The sequence below is a fragment of the Microcebus murinus genome, chromosome 8 (genome assembly GCF_040939455.1).
Source record: "Microcebus murinus isolate Inina chromosome 8, M.murinus_Inina_mat1.0, whole genome shotgun sequence".
NCBI lineage: Eukaryota > Metazoa > Chordata > Mammalia > Primates > Cheirogaleidae > Microcebus > Microcebus murinus.
In genome coordinates this window covers 50,790,921-50,812,198 of record NC_134111.1, presented here as the reverse complement: position 1 = coordinate 50,812,198, position 21,278 = coordinate 50,790,921, and the positions used below count along the sequence as shown (strand labels likewise).

At 41.0% G+C, this 21,278-nt stretch overlaps 1 protein-coding gene across 3 annotated transcripts in view; it reads right to left on the bottom strand.

Moving 5' to 3' along the window:
• Positions 1-21,278, bottom strand: part of ITGA6 (integrin subunit alpha 6) — a 75,703-nt gene that overhangs the window by 5,896 nt on the left and 48,529 nt on the right. For all 3 annotated transcript variants that reach the window (XM_076005655.1, XM_012781943.3, XM_012781944.3), the window contains 15 exons: positions 19,857-19,955; positions 19,553-19,614; positions 14,768-14,928; positions 14,444-14,587; positions 12,514-12,626; positions 12,200-12,389; positions 12,026-12,109; positions 11,847-11,926; positions 11,616-11,693; positions 11,426-11,528; positions 9,959-10,132; positions 8,469-8,567; positions 8,256-8,366; positions 8,059-8,157; positions 2,247-2,372 (listed from right to left, as the gene is read on the bottom strand). In XM_076005655.1, coding sequence (XP_075861770.1) covers positions 2,247-2,372; positions 8,059-8,157; positions 8,256-8,366; positions 8,469-8,567; positions 9,959-10,132; positions 11,426-11,528; positions 11,616-11,693; positions 11,847-11,926; positions 12,026-12,109; positions 12,200-12,389; positions 12,514-12,626; positions 14,444-14,587; positions 14,768-14,928; positions 19,553-19,614; positions 19,857-19,955 — 1,723 coding nt within the window. The remainder of the gene's footprint in view (positions 1-2,246; positions 2,373-8,058; positions 8,158-8,255; positions 8,367-8,468; positions 8,568-9,958; positions 10,133-11,425; positions 11,529-11,615; positions 11,694-11,846; positions 11,927-12,025; positions 12,110-12,199; positions 12,390-12,513; positions 12,627-14,443; positions 14,588-14,767; positions 14,929-19,552; positions 19,615-19,856; positions 19,956-21,278) is intronic.

Sequence of the window (21,278 nt, the reverse complement as noted above, 5' to 3'; positions counted from 1 at the left end):
CCAGAAAGTTTCCATCATTACAGAAAATTGTATTTGGCAGCATACACTGTGACTCCGAATGTAATTTAATTAACAATGAACATATCTGGCCAACTTTCAATAATACAAGCTAGTAAATAGGGTGGGAAGAATAATGAACTAGCCCAGAGGGGACTTTTCTTTTTCACCTCCAAACAAAATCCTGGGCAGAAGGCTGATATTTAAAATAGATAAAACCAGAATTGCTCTGATTGAAGTGGCGAAACCCATCTACTGTTTAGTTTTGCCACCTGCATGGACATATGAAACCCAATTTAAAGACCACTGAACTAGAATCCTTTCTGACCCTAAAATCCTGTTACTTTAAACATATAAAAAAAAAATAGTCCAGTTTAAGAAAGAAGAGTATAAAATAATAAAAATGATTCTCATGTGGGGTTGTATATATTATCTGATTATTTTAGAGTCCCCTTCTGAGTCTGGATACTTTTTTAAAAAAAAAAAAAAGCTCTAAAGAAGGCTGGGCACCCACGCCTGTAATCCCAGCATACTGGGAGGCCGAAGCAGGAGGACTATTCAAGGTTGGGAGCTCAAGACCAACCTATGCAACATAGGGAGACCACGTCTCTACAAAAATACAGAAAAATTAGCCAGGTGTGGTGGTTCACACCTGTAGTTCAGTACTCGGGAGGCTGAGGCAGAAGGTTGGAGTGAGCTATGATAACACCACTGCATTCTAGCCCAAGTGACAGAGGGAGACCCTGTCTCAAAATAAAAACAAAAACCCACAAGCCAACCAACCAATGAAATCATCTAGTCCAATCCAGATGAGGCAAACCAGAGCCCCAGGAAGGTGGAATGGTTTGTCCAAGATTATATACAGCTTGGGTTTCTTAATTCTCAACCCACTGCTACATCTCTCCCTCATCAAAGACTGCCAATAAGACCCTGCTGTAAAAAAGACTGTCCTGTGACCTCTCCCAGAAAACACATCATCCTCAAATATCAATCCCAAATTTAGTTTTTGATATCATAATAATTTCAGGACATCTCCTATATTGGCTTGCTGTGCTGGCCAGATGAACCTCCTGCCTGAACATCATGCCTTGAGGAATTTGGATATGAGCAGATATTAAGCTTTAATTACACATTTGGAAGACATGAGAAAATTATCTCAGATTAGCAAAAGAAAGTTAGTTGGAAAAATAAAGTAAAAAAGAGATGCCAAATTTGAATGTGAGAATATCTTGAACCCTTGTCTATTATACTTTTGGATCCAAGGAAAAGAAAAGGATAGTTTGATCCTAGGGGGTTAATGGTTCATCTAAAACCCTATGGACCAGACGTTTTTGGGAATCCAGAATTTTTGACATTTTAGTAAAGTAATATGCTGCATATATAGAATGTCATCCTAATCAAAATATTAGTAATTCTGCAGTGAAACTATTAAAGGATAAAGACTATACGTAGCCTCTTTTCACATCTTGTCAGGTTTTACTTCCAAATAAATAACTGTCATAAACTTTCAGTTTTCAGAGTTTTTTGGAATGTGGAATTGCGGATAAGGGACTGTAGACCTCTGTTGCTCACTGGGAACAATCCAACATCTATAGGTTATAATCTTTGAAAGTTTGCATCCATCTGATATATACTTTTCATAATGCAGACTACTCACTGGTAGGATACAGGGAGAAGACACTATGTTTTATTTGCAGCCAAAGGACCAAATTCCAACAAGGAACATCATATTGAGCCTAGATGTTTAACACTGGCTATGATGACTCCTTGAGATATTCACTCATCTCATGCTTTCCACTCCTAATCTAGCTGCAAGTAGAACAAACCTCAATGGCTGCCATGAACAGTTCTTTACAGAAATTGAAATTAGCAGGGATACGGATTCAGATTAATCTGACATCTAACCATTTGGCTTAGATCCAGACTATAATCTTAGAAGAAGACATGCTAAAGTAGTAAAATTTAAATCTATTTTCCAAACATGCCACATTCTATGTGAGAGACACCATAATTTATTCATTTAAGAAACTTTATACAAATAATACACTTTTAAATACAAACTATTAGGTAGATATACCAGTGTTCATTGTAAAATTCTCCTAAATTTGCTGTGTCAGAAAAGTTTCATAATAAAATGTTGGGAAAAAGGAAGTGATTAAAAATAAAACATACTATCAGTGTTAATTCACATTTTTAAAAACACGAAATAAAGTTTATATCATGAAACTCAAATGCCAGATAGGACTTACCTTCCATAGTAAAAACACTAATAGAGCAAGCATCAAAATCCCAGCAAGAATAGCCACTAGGATGATCCACCAAGGTATTCCTGAATATTGAGCTACAGTCTTTGAGGGAAACACAGTCACACGAACCTACAGGGCATAAAAGAAAGCAGCATCACTATGTAGGCAAGAGTTAACGGCAAGAGTTTTTAGTTCTAATTCTGCTCCTGAACACATCTTGGACAATGCATCCTGTGGACGGAGGAGATGACTTTCTGATGACGCAAGATCCTTTCCCTTAATAATGGAATACTGCTTTGGGATGCATTCCTTGAAGATCTAGTCACAAAATCTTGAAAATGCCAGACTGTGTCCTAACAGTGGCTATTTCTTTCCTAACTTATCTTTTAAAATTTTTTCTTTATCAACAAAAGTAGATAAAACTATATAATGAACTCTCATGTACTGACCACCCCATTTCAACAATTAACAATACACAGCCAATCTCGTTGCAGCTATAGAACCTGGTATCTTTTTCACAATGATCACATTTTCTTTTAATTAATTTTCAGCAATGGGAAGAAAAGGCCCTCCTTATGCACAATTAGCCTACCTTCCTCACTCAGACTGTAAAGATGTTATGAAATATAGAAATAGGGATGGTACTGCGTGACTGATAGATACCATTTTCACTTTTTCTTAGGATATCAAACTAAAGACCCTCATAAACAATACAATTTCTTGAAACGGCTTGGTGCAATCTTCTACAAAAATATGTATGGACAAACTAGACCCTGGATTCATTCAGAGGCAGCTTAGAGCTGAAGCTGCTGCTGCTGGGAAGCTTAAATTTGAAACATTTGATAGTTGGCAAATTCTAATTCAATAGTGTTTACTCTGAAACTGAAAAAGTTGCTCTTGGCAACTCACAACAACCCAGTTATATGGGTTTAGAATTCAAGTGGACTTTTGTGATGCCAGAAACTATTTTTCAAAGTTAAAGACCTGGAGATTGCTATGGACAAGATTTCGTCAACTACACTCATTAGAGATTTACCGGTTTGAAGTTTTTGATATTTCTGAATTAAGCGAATATAAAGGGCAAACAAAACTCAGAAGGAGCATTTAATGCCTAAGAAACATTTTTAGTCAAGTATTCTATATTAGTATTGAACCACGGATGCTGCTTAAAAATGCTTCTACAGCAACATAGCAAGACCTATCTCTACAAACACCAGGAAAGAGTTAGCTGGGCATTAGACCCTGTCTCAAAAAAAAAAATAAAAAAATAAAAAATTCTTCCATGTCTCCACTGTGCTCCAATACTTCTACACTATGATTCTTTTCTAAAAATCTCTACATTAAAATACTTCCCTTCCCACTTCTACTAGAAAACAGTTCATCAACTTCATTTGACTTACAGAAAATACTTAAAAGCAGCAAAAGTGCTTTTCTTTAAACATTTAATAGTCAGGAGTTTTCAGCCAAGCACGCTAGCAGGCAGGCATAACACACCTTACCCAGCCACCAGGTTTCCTGTTATGCTCTGAGGTTTCCTAGGCTCACTTTCCCCTTCCACCTCCCTCACGGTGCCCCAGCTTTCAGCTAAAACAACGCTTTGCAATTACTGAATCCAGCACAGGGGCACCCAAAAAGGAGGGAAGAAACAGACAGACCAGTGAAGAAATGATACAATTATGTGACTGGTAAGCTGACTACAACACAACCCAAACAAAACGATGACTTCAGTTGGTCTGTGCTGTATCTCACCTAGCTCTGCTTCCCTATTCTTTAGCACAGGGAAGGCACAGCGTGCCCTGGGGAAGGGCCGTCCTCATCTGCAAGAATAAGTTCTCAAGTCTGGAAGTGGAGACTGGCCCACGGCAAGGTGAAATCACACCGTGTGTCGGTGCTGCTGGTACCGCTCCCATAAACGGCACAACCAACCGCGTAAGGCGTGAACACGGGGCTTTTTGATTTTGCAGGGGGAGGGGTGGGTGGGTAGGAGGATGGGAATCCAGCTGAAGCTCTAAGCCCCAGGTCTGGCCAACATTCAAACCAGGACTTGGAGCCTTTTAAATATTAGGAGATAAACTCACTGAAGTTAGGGGATGGGCTGGCTACACTTTTAAAGGGCAGATGTGCTCTGTGGTCTCAAAAACTGAGAGGCCACAGTGTGCAAGATGTTATTGGCTGTTTGCTTAAAGTGTCAATTGAAGTTTTTTTTTTTTCCTTTTGGTATGACAGTCATTATCCAGCTGGGACTGGGAACAGGGGCAGCTGGCCACAGAACCAGGTGGGTGGGGTAGGGGGCGGGGATCAACTGCAGTTCCCAGAGCTCTGAGAAGCCTTGTCTCATCTTGTCATAGCATCTGTTACTGATGAACAACAATGGCTTAAGGTGAACAGAAATGACTGCAGAGCTTTATAACTCCAAAACAATTTCTTTCTTTTGGTTTCATTAAAATGTAGGCATTTCCATGGGGATGACCTATGCATGTGAACCCCATTCATCACATGCCCATAAGGGGAAAGGGCTTCAGCTGTGCTGAGGCATTAAATTTGATTACCAGTAGCAGTGCTTAGACCACATCAGCGTGACAACTGCCAAAACACTTTCTCTAAACTACTCTGTAATGTAACGCCCACTGCTCTTATTGACCATCAGTAAAGGAAATCACTTGGTAAGGGGGTTTTCATATCTTTTACAAAACTATCTATTAAGGACGCATACCCTCTTAGTGAATGTCCCTCATATAAGTGGTCACCTTATAAAAGGATCCATCTCTCAAGTTCTCTGAATTTATCAGAGCCAAAGAAGACAATGTCCTTCCCCTGAAGAATTAGGTGCTTTTTATCTATCCTATTTTCTTTTACCTTTTGCAGCCAGAAGTTTGGATACTCTCTACTTGCTTCCTTAGGAATGAAGCGGGGATATATAAACACAACCAATAAACAACTCCTCCTTCCTTGGCTTAATTCAACAATTCTTTCCTGGTTCCATCTCCTAGACATGAAGTTCTTAACTGACACCGTATCTTATTAAACTTTGCTTCTCTAGCATCTAGCCCAGGGAGGCACACACATGTCCTTAATAGGTGCTTGATAACTGGATGGATTTAATTTAATTGATGCTAAAATGTAATCATCTCAGCTGGATCAATTAGGTGACTTCTGTTTTCTCTGACTTTGTTATAACAATGTTTTCATTTAAAAGTGTTTGAGAGGAGAACACAGAATTCTTGAAATTGGTTGGGTTATAAACAAACAAAATGTTTTTTTCTTTCTTAGTTTTTTTTGTTTTAAAGCCAGGATTAAAGGTAACAAGAGGTTGTTTTGACATTCAGATCAAAAGAAAAGACTGAATCACTCAACCTCTTTTGCCTCCATCACTAAAGAAAATGATCTTCAGACTGGAAAGGACAGATGAAACCAAGGTAAAGTGCAACTGTAACCCACAATGAGTAAGGAGAAGGCATCTTGATACCGGCATCAAGCTCAAATCTTTAGGGCTGGAAAAGCTGTACCTTAAAATACTAAAGAAAGTGGAGGATAACATCTGAGTTATTGTATCTCAGAAATCACAGAAAATAGAAGAGGTATCAGTATCAGAAGACTACAGGTAAAAAACAGGTTCTAGATATAAGGGACCAGTAATCCATTCTCAGTCTACCAATTATGAAACAAAGCAGGGTCACAGCAAAGACTCCAGTTCTCATTAGGAGGCATGAGCTCTCCAAGTCCTAAGAACATGAAATGCCCAAGAGAACCTCATTTTCACTTGTGACTCAGCCACTGGACTCGATCCCAGGGTCTCCGGTTCTACCATCTTCCAGAGGAAGAGGGCTTAAAGAGGAGTCCCCAGGCCTGGTCCCTGTTCCACGTGCTGGTTGCATGACCCTAAGGGGAGACAACTTTCTTTGGACTCAGTTTTCTCATCTCACTTTGAGATGTGGGGACCAAGTGTCACAAAGTCAAAGAGCAGGAGCCCTGGAGTCAAATATGAGTTTCAATCCAGGACCCCAAATTACATCTCCTCTGGGAATTTGCTTGTTTGTAAAATGGGTACAGTTTCTACCTCAGCATTCTTCCCAAGTTTAAATGATAGAGTATAAAGAATCTAGTAAATTGTGGACATTAATTAATGTTAGTCCCTTCCCCGCATAGTGTTCTCTTTCCAGCTCTAAAACCTCAGTGATTCTCAGAGTTGCTGATTTACAGTTACATAAAGTTATAGCTGCTGCCTTCAGTCAGAGATGCAGAGAGAGGATTCTCAGGGAAGGTGTGGTTTACTTAAAAGTCCCTTACAATGCCTTATTGATAAGATGTAGAAAGGTGGGCTGGAGTGACCTGCAAAAGATAACATAAAGCCAGGGTGACTACATGTCCTGGTGAGCCTGGGACAGTCCTGGTTGACACCACTTGTCCCAGCATCCTGCCCAGTTTGGATTTATCCCAAACAAATGTATTCTGGCTTGGATGATAAATTATAAACAACTGATGCCAGAACATTTCCATAAGCAGACTGGCAGATTAACATAAGAGCAGGAATTCACAATATTTCTTTCTCTAGTCTCTTTTGCAAAACCTTCTCATTCATGATCTGCACCATGACATGCAGTGGTTCTGCCTCAAGATCCTGATAAAGGTCCCTGTGAGTTCTAGATCGCCCCCCCCCCAGGAATCCCTCATTGGTGGTTCAAAACACAAGGTTCTGCACCTAGTCTTGTTCAATGTTTTTGTTAATTACCTGGATGAAGGCACGCTTCTCGGTTTTAAAAAAGATAAAGCTTGCAGGAATAGAGAGTTGAGAGAGCAAACGATCAAGATTCAAAATTACTTTGCAAACTGAAACAATCAGCCCAAAGCAAATCACATAAAATGTGAGGATACATTTAAAGTCATGCTTTTAGATTTTATTTAAAACTGCTCAAGGACAGGATACTGGAAGCATAGCTTGACAACAAATTCTGATGAAAACATCTGAAAGTTTCAGTAGAACACTAACACAAAAATAGCTGCTGCTAAAAATTCAAACACAATCCTCAGCAAAAGTTTAAAAACCAAATTTTAGGCTGGACTGACAGAAGTGTGGGTGCTGAAAGGCTGGGAGGTAAAGGCCCCAGGGTAAGCGGGACTGAGCAGACCACATCTCAGCTAATCTGCCCAGCTGGGAGTCACAGTGTCCAACAGGGCAGGCAGGCCCTGGCAGGGAGAGGCCAGGACCAGTCCAGCTGTGCCCCATATGCCGGATAACTGAAGAGCTGGCTGCATAGCTCTGAAGGGAGTAAGAGACGTGTCCAAGGAGGCATGACCGTTTCCTTTAACCACCTAAAAACCCTGCTACATGGCCCAGAAACAGCACTTATTTTAGACTTGTTCTAAGAGGCATAATCAGGGACTTATTTTACCAGATTCAATGTAGGTTTCATACTTAAAGAGATCTTTTCTAATAATTGCAACTGGCCACCTGTGGCATATGCATTCCGTCACTGGGATATTCCAACAACGGCTGCAGCCTCAGGGACAGCGTAAGGGTCTCTGCAGGGCTGCAAGGTGCACCCATTCTTTCACGGAGCCAACAGCTCTCAAATCCACATGGCCACTGCTGAACTAGGTAACTCGAGATTTCCTTCCTTTTTTTTCAATGATTCTATTAAAATACAGCATCAGGTGGCAGCACGTCAAGACATTATCTGTCTTTTCTTTGACGGGAGTAATAGGAATATTAGGGAAATAAGCACCGAAGAGCATGACCTCAGGCCCAGGGCGTAGGGCGTGGGGCAGAGGGAAAGGGGACTTGCTCTCAACCTGAGTGAAGCTGGGCACCTCTCACCTGTGTGCCTGCGTTTGGCAGCTTGATGTTTTGGGCAGCGGCAGTCACATCGATGGAGGCGCGCACGAGAATGTCCAAGTAGTTCAGTTTGGAATATTCCTGTTTGGAGACAGTTAGTGAATGCATTAGGGGAGTGAGAGATGTCCTAGGCGGTGGCAAATGACTTCCAGGGGGACAGCCTCACAGGAGGGCCACACCTCTAGAAACGTGCTGTTCCATAACCTGGAGCGCAACACCAGAGAGGCCTTGCTGTCCAGCCCTCGCAGCGGGCACCTGATGTTCACGCAGTTCACGTTCACGCTGCAGTTCTAGGGAGAAGAGGAAGACCGGTCACCAAAAGCCGCCCTTCTGGGGAAGTCCTTCCCCCCTCATCCTCTGTCAAATATTCACAGCTCTCGAAAAATACTTACAAGGGTCTGGTATTTTCTTTCAGCAAATAGAGAAAATTTTCTGTTATCATCTATCTGTTTTTCAGCAATTTCCCGTTTCCTTCTTGAGCTGTGAGATTCCTGAAAAGAAGTATACCCAAAATAGTTCCATATTGTACAATTCTTTATTATTGCCTTACAAAGCTCTTGAGCATGCCCTCACAAATAATGCTAAGTTCAGAGAATCAACAATTAATATTCATCCCTCTCTTGCCACTAAAGGCACAGAGGTAAGTATAAAACCAGTAAGTGGTATTACCACTCTAAATTCAAGTTTATCAATTTATTCACAAGGCTAGATTGAATTTATTCCTACTCTGCCCTTCAATCTCAGAGAAAGAGAAAGATGCTTTCTTGTCCCCACCAAACTATAAACATATTGAGATCAGAGGTCAAATCACATTTTTATGTCCCTGGCACCCGGCTCTGTACCTAACATGTGGTAAACAGCACATCGTGAATGAATAATACACACCAAAGAACAGAGAAAGAAGCAAAAAGACCCATTATATGACTAATTCAGAGCAAAACACTGAAAAGTAAGCCATAAGAACTATTAAATTGCATTTTCCTTATAGCAAAGATTAGGAATAATGGTCCATTTTGGTGTTTTTTTGTGGGGAGGGTCATTCATCCCTGAGGATCATTTTTGGGGGGAGGCTGATCATCTTGTTCTTTAAAGTTGATGAGTAGAGGATCATGCTATAAGCCACCAACTACAACCACTAATCATACCCAGTCACCTTAAAATTTAAAAGAAACATATGCCATGACAAAGCAAAATTTCATCACACTGGGACATAAATAAACCAGTTATGTAAGTGTGAAGCAGGACAGGGAGGGGTGAAGATTGCAGGCTTTGAAATCAGGCAGAATGGAGCTTGAATGTAGAATCTGTCTCTTAACAGCTGAGTGACTCTGACAAAGTTACTTAATCTCTCTGAATCTCAATGACTTCTGTGAAGGGGCGGAGATAATCAAAATACCGCACAGGACTAACAAGAGAATGAAGTGAGAAAATGCAAACAAAATGCTTAGCACAGTGCCTGAGACACAAGTCCTCAATAAATATTTAGTTTAAAAAATAAGAATGGAAAAATTTCAAGGTCATTTGCTAAGGTGCCAATATCTTCTGCAGTGAGTTTGGTTCTATACTTGGAGTTAACATTGGGGGTTCAACACCAGGAGCACATCTCAATCCTTTTTATTTTATGTATCTCTTATTGGGTCATAAAGCTTCTGAAAATGTCATTTGCCTTAGCAAGCACTGAATGACTGCCTCATGTGCTTAACAGTCCCTAAGCAGCAAAAATGCCTCAGCCTAACTTGGTGACTCAACTTTAGGAGAGGGAGTGTAACAACCAAAGAAAAAGTCGACCTGCCAGTTTCCTAAGGATACTATCATATTCTCCTGAAAAGCTAGCTTCTCTTATTTATAGCTACAGAGACATTAGGTAAACCCACCACCATACCTTTAGTTTCAGGAGGTTTATTTCATTTTGTGGCTCACAAGTTATCTTTTCCAATCCTTTGGATTCTACTTTCACCAAATAAAGCAACCATTTGCTATTGCTAATTTCTTTTGGCCACTGAATATTCAAAGTTGCTGTGCCAAGGTTTTTAAGAGGTTTGCCTAAGTTTATTACCTGTTAGAAAATAATACAAGAGAAAAAAGGTAAAAAATATCCAGCATAATCCTACAATAAAAGCACAGATTTCCAAAACTAGACGATAGATAGGATAATCAAAATAGAGATTTGTGCTTAAAGATTCTTGTCAATAAAAACAGGGGGAAAAAAAGGTCAGAGATAAATGATTGTTAATTCAGTCCAGGAACAATTTCTGTGTGTAACAAAATCAGCAGTGTAGATATGCTATGTTCTCACCAAGCCCAGGGAAACATCACATGTGCTTTTGTGAATCGCTCTGTAAGCACCCTGCTTGGCAGATGACAAAGCCTGTGCACCACCAACTTGCTTCTGGAACAGCCCATTCACTGCAAAAGTGAAGCTGCCTCTGTTCCAGGGGAGACTTTGTGTAAAACCACATGACAGCCATGAATCTGAGCGTCCAGGCTAGGAAGAAAACAACTTCCTGCAGCATAAGCCAAAAGCAGGAGGTAAGAGCCCTCTTTGTGTGGGGGCTACTCTGGAACCCACAGACTTCTTCTTCAAGCACACCTGCAGAGATCATAACCACCACCACTACCTGTCCCGGCTGTGTCTACAATGCTAAGAGACACAGAGAAGAGAATTCAGCCTCTTCATCCTGCTGGCATCAGAGGTGGGTCCATTCTTAACAATTCAGACTTTCACGCCATAACGGTCACTATGCTTTCAGGGATGTGACTGGAGCCATACAGACCTAAACCCACACTGAATTATGAGTGGACTCCATATCAGGTGTTTGTGTTCTCTCCACTGGACTAAGAGTCACCGTGATTGCCTAATTTGAAGTGGTTCAGAGCTGATCATAGCCTTCCTTACTGGCATATACCAAATCTATATTCACCATCACAAAATTGGGTTTGTGAAAGGTAAACAAACATTAATATTCTTTAAACCACAAGCAATAACATGACCTCATTATGGAAGAAGAAATAAATTATAAACATTCTAAAGCCAAATATAAATTACTTTGTGATTTTTTTGTTTTATAGACTGGGGGGGGGAATCAAGTATTACTTTGTTTCTATACCACCTATACAAAACTGCATGGGATTCTGATCAAAGTCCTATGTTGTTGTTCTCCATTCTGGAAGATAAAATTTTTATTATAAGCCAGTATTGTTGTTTAAAAACTGGCAAATTCATTTTTAACTGAAGATTTATTTATGATGCTTATTTATTGCTACTTATTTGCTAAAATTACATACTCAAGACCATATCTTATATATGTTAGCTTCTGGTATAACAAAAGAACCAATCGCTCCAACTTACCCTGAATTCATACTCTATTAAACTTCCCACTTCATCTTCAGATTTCATCGCTTGCTCACCAACAACTGTACCCCCAAAATACACCTGGGAAGGTTTAGCAACTCTGTCAAATTAAAAACCACCAGTTTTAGTGAGGATTGTAAATAGTTCTTTCAAGCATTGATTTGTTATGCTAAACACAAACACTTACCCAGAGACCGATAAAAGCAGTTCAATAACCACTTTTGCATTAGCTGTAATTGAAGCCAAATTATCTTGATTGCTTGTTCTGAAAATGAAAAGGAAACAATAGGGTTTTATTTTAACAGTCAGTTTTCTCATTACAATTACATTTCTTTTATGAGTTAGATCAGGGCTAATTCACTGACTACTCATGTTTTCATGAAATAATTCTGAATGGAAAGGCTGAAGTAACTCTTACGTTTCCAACTTCAGATTAATATCCAGATCTGTGGTGTCAAAGGTGACCTCTGTTGTACTTAAAATCAAATAAAAAGTAACCTAAAAAAACATAAATAGCCATTAACACAGGCCATGCTTATAGACACAGTAATGGAATTTAAGACACTAAAAAAAACAATATGTGAAGGCATCACCTACACTGGAATTTCTTTTAAAAGGATTTCCAAGATCACAGTCTGCTTGTGAGCCATTCTGGTTGGCAACACAACTCAGCTGTTTCTCCTGTAACAGAAAATCATACCAGGTCACAATACATTCATCTGCCATACCAGGTTACTTTTTCCCTCCCAGCTGGTCTCTAGGAGTACTCACAGGGAAGGCCCTCAGTTCTCTATATGCAGAGTAAGTCAAAGTGTCCGGGAATGTTGCAATGAGTTTAGCTTCATGTGCATCATCACCATCTTTTGTGGGATTCCTTGGATCGGAAGGGCTGTTTGTCACTGTTATTTCTAAAGCAATATCCTTTTGATCTTTTAGAACTAGTTCTGGAACACCTCTTTGACTATTAAAAAAAAAAAAACAAAGAAAAAGACAAAGTCCTCAATACATTTCCAGTAACACTTTTTTAACAAAAAGCCACTGTGAAGCCAGAGTCATTTTTGCTAGTGCGATAGAGCGATTCTTACATTGGTAAATAAGAAAATTTGTCTTGACTTCCTTCTCTGGTACAGAATTTGTACTCTAGTTTAAGGTTGCTATTACACACATTGTCTCCACATCCCTCTTTTAAGAAGTGTACCTGTAGGAAAATAAAACCATTATCATTTATGCCATTCAGGACTCAGCAAAACATCTAAATAGGTGACTGGCAGTTCATTTCCCTCTGTGACAAATACCACTGCAGAATTCAAGTTTCAATTGTACTTTGCCATGCATCTAACTCCCATTTCATCCTTCAGCAAAACTGTGTCTTAAGAACACTGAGCAGGGCAATGAGGCAGTGCAGTGTGGTAAGGAGTGTGAGCTCCACAGCCTCACAGACCTGGGTTCCACACCTGGCTCGGCCACTTACTTAGCTGTGGGGCTTCGGGCAGGTCACTTAATCTTTCAGAGTCTAAGTTTCATCATTAGTCATATGGGGATACTGCCACCCTACTTTATAGGGCTACTGTAAGAAATATCAATTATGATGATGCTAGCTAACCCACAATTTACATATTTTAGCTCATTTAATCCTTAACGCTAGACCTCCAAGGAAGATACTATTATTAGGAGCCCCATTTTACAGATGAGGAATCAGAGCTTAAAGTCAAATAAGCCAATGGCAGAGTTGTCTAGCACAATGCTAATGAGTGCTCCATAATCACACTGATATATAATTAGGAAAACTGTTTCCTTGCTTATGTTTAACATGGCTATGGAGCTGGAAATGCATATAAGGAAATAGTAACATGATAATGAATAATGTTGAAGTACATGAAAGTATACAAAAATATAGGGAATTATATTTGGTGACAAGATTGACCAAGTGTAGATTTAGGCATCAGCTCCTGAGCCTAAGGCAAGGAATGCTCACTTCTATAAAACTACATTCACAAGCCACCAGTACCCAGAAGCCACAGAATGGACAGACACTCCATTGCCATTGGATTGTGACAGCAAGTGCATAATGCCAAATCAAGATGTCATAGCTTGGCTGGGCGCAGTGGCTCACACCTGTAATTCTAGCACTCTGGGAGGCCGAGGCGGGCAGATTGCTCGAGGTCAGGAGTTCGAAAACAGCCTGAGCAAGAGTGAGACCCCGTCTCTACTATAAATAGCAAGAAATTAATTGGCCAACTAATATATATATAGAGAAAAAATTAGCCAGGCATGGTGGCACATGCCTGTAGTCCCAGCTACTTGGGAGGCTGAGGCAGCAGGATTGCTTGAGCCCAGGAGTTTGAGGTTGCGGTGAGCTAGCCTGACGCCACGGCACTCACTCTAGCCCGGGCAACAGAGTAAGAGTCTGTCTCAAAAAAAAAAAAAAAAAAAAAAAAAGATGTCATAGCTTGCCAGACTAATCCTTAACCATCCTATTATACCCTAGCAAAAAGACCTCTCCCTCATAAGGTATCCAGCAAGCCATATCATATAAATCTTTCTTCCAAAGATGACTTAGGCTACATTAGGCACTAAATGGCCATGTCGTTGCAAATAATACTTTGTTTTGCTGAATTTTGACATTCCTTGATTTTAATGTTCCAAGTAATAGCAATTTGTTTTCTACATTCTAATGTTCTCCACGGTAAAATATGATGTATTTTTCTTTCTACATACAGCTACAGGAGAAATGATGTGAGAATATAAGCTCTGCCAACAATATAAGCTCTGTTTCAATAAGTGACAGTGGCCCAAAATGATGAAAAAAATACGTGGTCCCAAATTATATTTCATGTTTCTATCATTGCTAATTTGGGAAATGAGTCTTCTCAAACTTTGCATATATGAGAAGAAGCATATTAACACAAAGGAATGACCTTTAAAGCCACTCACTAGTTCTATTGCCTTCAAAGACATTTAATTTAGCATCGTAATGTGATGAAAACTTCAGCCACACAAAAATCAAAGACTTACATCTGTATGAACAGTCTTGGGTTCGTTTGAATTCAGAATTGGAAGAACTTCTGGGAGTGAATTCACTCGCCTACGAGAGGTTGGCTCTTTGATCTCCACTGAAGCAGTTATGGGAATGGGACGCAGCTTATCTCTGATATTTTCCTAAAAAGTATGCAGCCATATAGTTAAGCATGGTATAAATGCTATTGGAGAATTCCAAAACAATGGTTTTTGTATTGATTAGTGGGTTGCTACAATAAATTTCATAAATCTGTATATCACCATAAAACCTACCTTCCATCCTATTTAGAAAAAATGGAAGTGACTGTCTGCAGCCCTCACCTGTAGCCAGAGGGTTTCCTCCATGCACATTTTCTGCTTCTGCCTATTCAGAGTCAGTTCTTGAGTATACCTGGGCTCAGAACCTTGGTTTCGAAAATGAACTCTTGATGACAGCCCAGATTTTCTTCTTTCTTTTTCAGCTTCAAGTGTGCCCACGATTGCTAGATAAAATTAACAAAATTATATTAACTTTAAGTGCATTCGTGCACAATCCAGCTACAAGTATGTTGAGGTCCTTTTAAAATATTTAATTCCTTCTAAAACAACACTTTCGCCCATTGCCATTGTTTCTATTTCTTGGTAACGGACATCTGGATGATTGTGATGTTTCAAGTCAAGCTGTCTTTTCCTTCCTTTTCATGTTGGCGATGTTTCAAAGTTAAATTTTCATTGGGGCCACCTGGGGGAGCTCGAGAATAAGTCAAAAACCTTTTGGCAGCAGCTACTGTTAATAAGACTTGATCAGTTTCTGACTGAATTTCATGAACCCACAGAATACTAAGGATACTAGAGGGACCAACATTCCCGAAGGGCCTAGACTAGCTCTCTCCTTTTCCAAATCCGATGCTTAAGTGTTCTTGTGCCTTTACTATTCAGAAAAGGTCTTTAGAACAGCAGCAACTCCTGAGAGCCTGTAAGGAACGCAGAACCTCAGGTCCATCCGCACCCAAGGAACAAGAATTGGTGTTTTAATAGCATCAGATTCTTATGCATATTGAAGTTTAAGAAGCACTGATAAAGGGTAGTTGTCTAAACAGAACGATAATATATATTAGAGAAGTCTTTTGACAGTAGGATGAGACCTTTATTTTTTAAAAAGTGGAAGAATTAAAAGGTAAACTATATTCCTTTTAGTGGCAGGAGACCCCATTTGTCAGCCTAACATGGCTCTCACAATCAAAGTTTCCAACCTCCACCAGTTTGGAGGGAACAGCTTGCTCTTGGTCACCCTGTACTAGTGGAGCCTGGAGGCAAGCCAGGATTTGGGGTATCAAAATCTCATTTTTTGACCTCAGAATGCATTCTTTGTTGGTTCACTGGATGTGGTCGCTAACTACATTTTTCGTGGGCCAATACTTAAATTACTTACATTCAGTAAGCACTCACTAGCCATCAAAAGGAAAGCAAACCAAAGTGTGCAGAGGGCCAGAGAAGGCAGCCTCAAGGACAGAAATCTGCTACACAAAACACAGAAAACCAACAACCCACATTCTAAAATTCACATTAGAGCTGGAAGAGACCTTTTTGCGAGCATCTATTTTAATAGCTTCTTTTTGCAGATGAAGAAATGGAGGCTTAGGGTCATACAGCGAGGGGCAGAGGCATCGCCAGCTTTGAAGTCTCCACCGCCAACACAGAAGACACTGCCTCACACAGCCTCCTAGCCGTCCTCGACTGGCTGGGCTCCAGGCCTCTGCAGGAGGCACCCACCTTGCCTGGCGGGGCTCCCTCCTCCCCCACCTCCCCTTCAGATCTCAGCTGGGAGCTCATTTCCTAAGGGAGCCTGTCCTGGCCTCTCCCTGTGACCCCAGCATATTTGGTTTCTCCAATCCCTACACTTCACTGTGACCGCCTGTTTCCAAAGTGAGGCAAAGCTGAGGACAGGGGCCACGTCAGTCTTGCTCACCACCGCACTCCCCAGCAGCTAGCACAACACCTGACAGAAAGGCGATTTGTAGAACAGACGAACAGAAGAGGGAATAACTTGCTTCACGTGAACGTGTGCACACATACACACAATTTGACATCATTCTCACGCCGAAACAATAGCCATTCAGATCAGACCAAAATTCAGAAACACTGACAGTTTTAATAATACTTTTTATGTCCATCTGAAAAATTCTTTTTTTTTTTTTTGAGACAGAGTCTCACTTGTTGCCCAGGCTAGAGTGAGTGCCGTGGCGTCAGCCTAGCTCACAGCAACCTCAAACTCCTGGGCTCAAGCAATCCTTCTGCCTCAGCCTCCCAAGTAGCTGGGACTACAGGCATGTGCCACCATGCCCAGCTAATTATATATATATATATTAGTTGGCCAATTAATTTCTTTCTATTTATAGTAGAGACGGGGTCTTGCTCTTGCTCAGGCTGGTTTCGAACTCCTGACCTCGAGCAATCCGCCCGCCTCAGCCTCCCAGAGTGCTAGGATTACAGGCGTGAGCCACCGCGCCCGGCTCATCTGAAAAATTCTTAAGTGTCACAGCTGCCAAATGCTCCCCCATTTTAGGCCCTGACATCGTGCATTTGTGAGTGACCTGCTAACTTCACAATGACCCGGATAAAGGCTCACACGCTGAGCCCCTCATGGCGACAGCACAGGAGGTGTGGGGGCAAGAAAACCATTTACCTATGAAACCCACTCTACCTGCTCTAACCTTCCCGACAGTTCACAGCAACTGAAAAAATCCTTGCAGGCCCCTCTGCTGACCTTCTGAGGTGCAAGCTAAGTAAAATACTTACTACAGATCTCAGTATGTATGGAACACCATATCTAAGGACTGCTGAGTTAAACAGCCTGGTAAAATAAGAAACTCAGTACTTTCCCAGTATCCTGGGACACTGGGGAAAGATTTCAGCTGTATTAATTTAACACAGCTTTGTGTAAGTTCTGTTTTCTCTCATTTAGAATTTCCCAATGCTGTGGAAGTACGAGCAATGAGAGCCAGTGTTCTCTAAATGTCTTCCAAGGAAAAAGTGCTACCCATAATAGACCATCAATGAACACTCGGTTAATGGAGTAGTTATATAATATACAAGTAATAAATACACGTGGCATCTAAGGCTGCATTAAAGCTAGGAAAAAACTTGTAATTTATTTTATAAAAATTATTGATGTAGGGAAAGACAAGGAATGCTATGATGAGACTTCACATCTATAGTCCAACTGAGAGTGATTTGAAAAAATAACAATCAGGATAGAATAAAAATGTTTCTCCATTTCCTCTCCCCTGCCTAGTCAGAGAATCACTGTTTCTCCTAGTGTCTCTAATCCACTCCCAACAATGGTACAGGGCCTGTTATTCAACTGGGCAAGTGGAAGGTACTGCCTTTGGGTAAAAATAACACAGACGATACCAAAAGGATGACAGATCCTGAGGAGTCATGGTATACATTTTCTTGTCATTAAAAAGCCACACAAAGAATTGCTTTCTATACTCGACAAAATGCCGACGGCATCAGAAAGCCACGTGAAAGGCCACAGTGCCCCTGTGCACCAGGTCCTAATGCGTCCACCCTAAGGACACTCTGTGAAAGGCATGAGTCCCACTGGGGACCATACAGCAGGAGACGGCCCCACAGAGGTGAAGACACCACCTGAGGACAGCTTAGAATCTGGAAAGATTAAGGTCAAGTGAGCCTCTGACAGTGAAAATTGGGTGAAGGCAGACGTTTTATTAAAGACACAGCATATTGATTTAAACCATTATTCTTCATAATTCATTGAATCTTTTTATCAGGTCAGTATCTTCATTCTGTTACCTTATTAGGTACTTTCATGAGTGTTACACAAGAACTCCACATAAAATTAAGTAATTATTACAGTACAGTTACACAGAGTCCTGACCTGCGTGAGCAGACTCCCCACTGTGAACCCTAGTCCTTAATGAGGTTATTTTTTCAGTTTCAAACAACATTAGATGATGTGAGTTAGGTTACTTTCTGGGATATTAGAAGGAACATCTTTTTTTAATAAAGAATACAGAGTAATACTCTAGATAATAAGGAGAAAACTAGAGAGAACTCAATTACCTCAAGGTGTAGTAAAGACTGACAAACATACGAAAGGACGGAATGACCTTGTCCTTCACAAAGTCCCTTGGTGGCAAACATGATACACTAGAGCCGCTGGGACCGTGGCCTGACCCAGGATGGGAGTTTTCTCATTCTTTTCACCTCCTCTTTGAAGAAAAGATTCTCTTTAAATTCCCACACCCCTACACTTGACCCTGCAGCCACACCTGAGGAGGGGTGGCCACTCCTAAAACACACCACAGGCGACCTTAGCTAGGATCACTGTTGTTAGCAACGTCTAAAGCTGTGTCAAAAACCCTTTTGGATTACAAAGAAAGGAAGCAGAATAAGATCTTACAAATGACAAACTGCTTTTCACCACATTTTCTCATTTCATCTCCTCCACAATCCTACATAGTCTTTACTATTAGAGGTATATATGTATTTTTTTAACTGATGGGAAAATTAAAAACTCAAGTGTTAAGGGACTTGCCCTGTACTGCAGGGTCTGGCAGCATCAAGGCTGCAACCAGGAGCTCAGAGCTCTCTGCCTGCTCAGGGCCACCCCTGAGGGGCGGGCACTCGGGAAGCCAGGTTGGGTGTCCTGGGCCACGCAGGCCGACCCGGAGCGGCGAGCATGCCTGGCAACAGCGCCACGCTGCGCTCTGGCTCCTGCGGCTCCCCTCCCACCGCCACCCACCACCTCCCGGCCACAAAACCAATTTTCCACACTGCTTTTCAAAGGCAGAAACGGAGGAAACGGTTGTGGTAGCAAGTAAGTACTTTTCCAAGGCATTCTGTCCTAAACCATCTGCTCTGGAAAATTCAAATGGAGACTAAACGGAGAGTTTTTCCTCCCTCGCTGTGCTGGGGCCTTCTTGATTAAAGGGCAGACAAAAGATACCCTGCGTTCTTTAAACAAGAATTTATGGACCCATTTTGGCCACTGCAGTTTTATGTTTCTGTGATTTATGCAAAACTTTCAACCTGACAGACAGAAAAAAAAAAAATATATATATATATATGTATACACACTTAAATGTACTAGGTACTTACATATCGAAGGATTATAACCTGCAGGTTTGGCAGTATATTCAAAACAGGCTTTAACCTTGAGGCTGTATAAAATCAAACACATATTTCTTAAAAGATGCATTATTGCAGTGGAAAAAACCTGACACATCCCCCACCTTTGATCCCCTCCAACTGCACGTTGGTAATATGTTATATAAACACTTGACGGGTGCCTCTTCCCTTCACCCAGCACTCCTGGGACCTCCCTGTGCTCCTCAGGGCCACAGGGTCACCACCAAGCAGAGGCAGGAACCGGAGGATGAGTCACCAACACAGGGACACTCACCATATCCCGCTGGGGGCCCCACACGCAGTTCTCTGGCGGAGGTCAATTCTCTCAGGAGTCACTGTGATGGTTTTCTGAATATCAATCACAGGCCGGGATCTGAACACAAAGGAGTGAAAAAATAAGCTCAGCCTTTTGTTACCTTGAACATGAGGTTAAATTCACATACCAGGTGGCATCCTTAGTTGCCTAGTGTATCCTTAAAACCACAGGGAAAAAAAAATATTCGCACATGCGACTTTCTTCCCCATTGCTGAAGAAAACAACAATGAATAGATGTAAGTTTATATAGATATAAGTTTATATAAAATCAGATCATACAGTATTTGTTTAAAATCTTATAGACTTATGAGTATATATCCAACACGTAAAAGTTTCAGTGTTTTAAAGCAAATATTTTGTCTCCATTCCCACCCAAATACTCAAGTACCCTTGTATGTTCTTCCAAATACATATCTGTCTATATGTGCTTCTGTTAAAAATATTTAAAATATAAAAATATATAATTTTGTTATATATATAACTAAACAGGAACTTTTTATGCTCATTGTTCTATATGTTGCTTTTTCTCGTTCATTAACATTGCAGAAGTCTACTCACATTTATACACATAGACCTAGTTCACTGTTTTTCACACTGGTCGTATTGCACTGTCTCAAAATAACATCCTTTATGTAACCAGTCCTAATCAGTAGACATCATGTTCTGCTCCAACAAATCAATGTACATACATCTATGCACACTCTTGAGTTCATCTGTAGGATAAATTCCTAGCAGAATTTGAGTCAAAGAATATGTGCATTTTTAACTATGAGTAATCTTGCCAAAATACCCTCCAAAGAAGTTACACCAAAATACACCCAGCACCTAGGATGCTCATAATCAGGATGTCTACAGTGTGTAAGCCTAGCAATGCAGGAAATCCTAAACTTGTGAGTCTCACCTTGTAACAGTTGCCCTTCTTCAGCCTCCCTCCATCTCCCACTCCCAACCTTAAGTCTCTGCCTCCTGCTGCCAAGACTGAATACAACTTTTCTACCCCCACAGTATCTCTGTAAGCAAAAACTTGAACCTCTTCCAACCTCTTCTCTGCCCACCCCAACGCTGAAAAGCTGGAAACATTCGAACAACTGGACTCCCACACTTCATCCGTGCTCGCCCTCTAAAAACACCTTTCTCCCCCCTTCCGCATCTCTCCCCTGTTCCCTGCAGCCAAAGGGGATGCCAGGGGCTACGGCCTGACCTCTGCCACAGGCACAAGAAATACAGGTACACAGTGGTTAGGCATGAGAGTGGGATGGGGAGAAACTTCTTCAGCTCCCACCTCCATCGCTCTCCGCCAGAACCCAGAATGAGGTCTACGGTTTCACTAACCATGAGGATTCAGTTAGGCTGACTTTAGTGGGCTTGTGGCAAACCCAG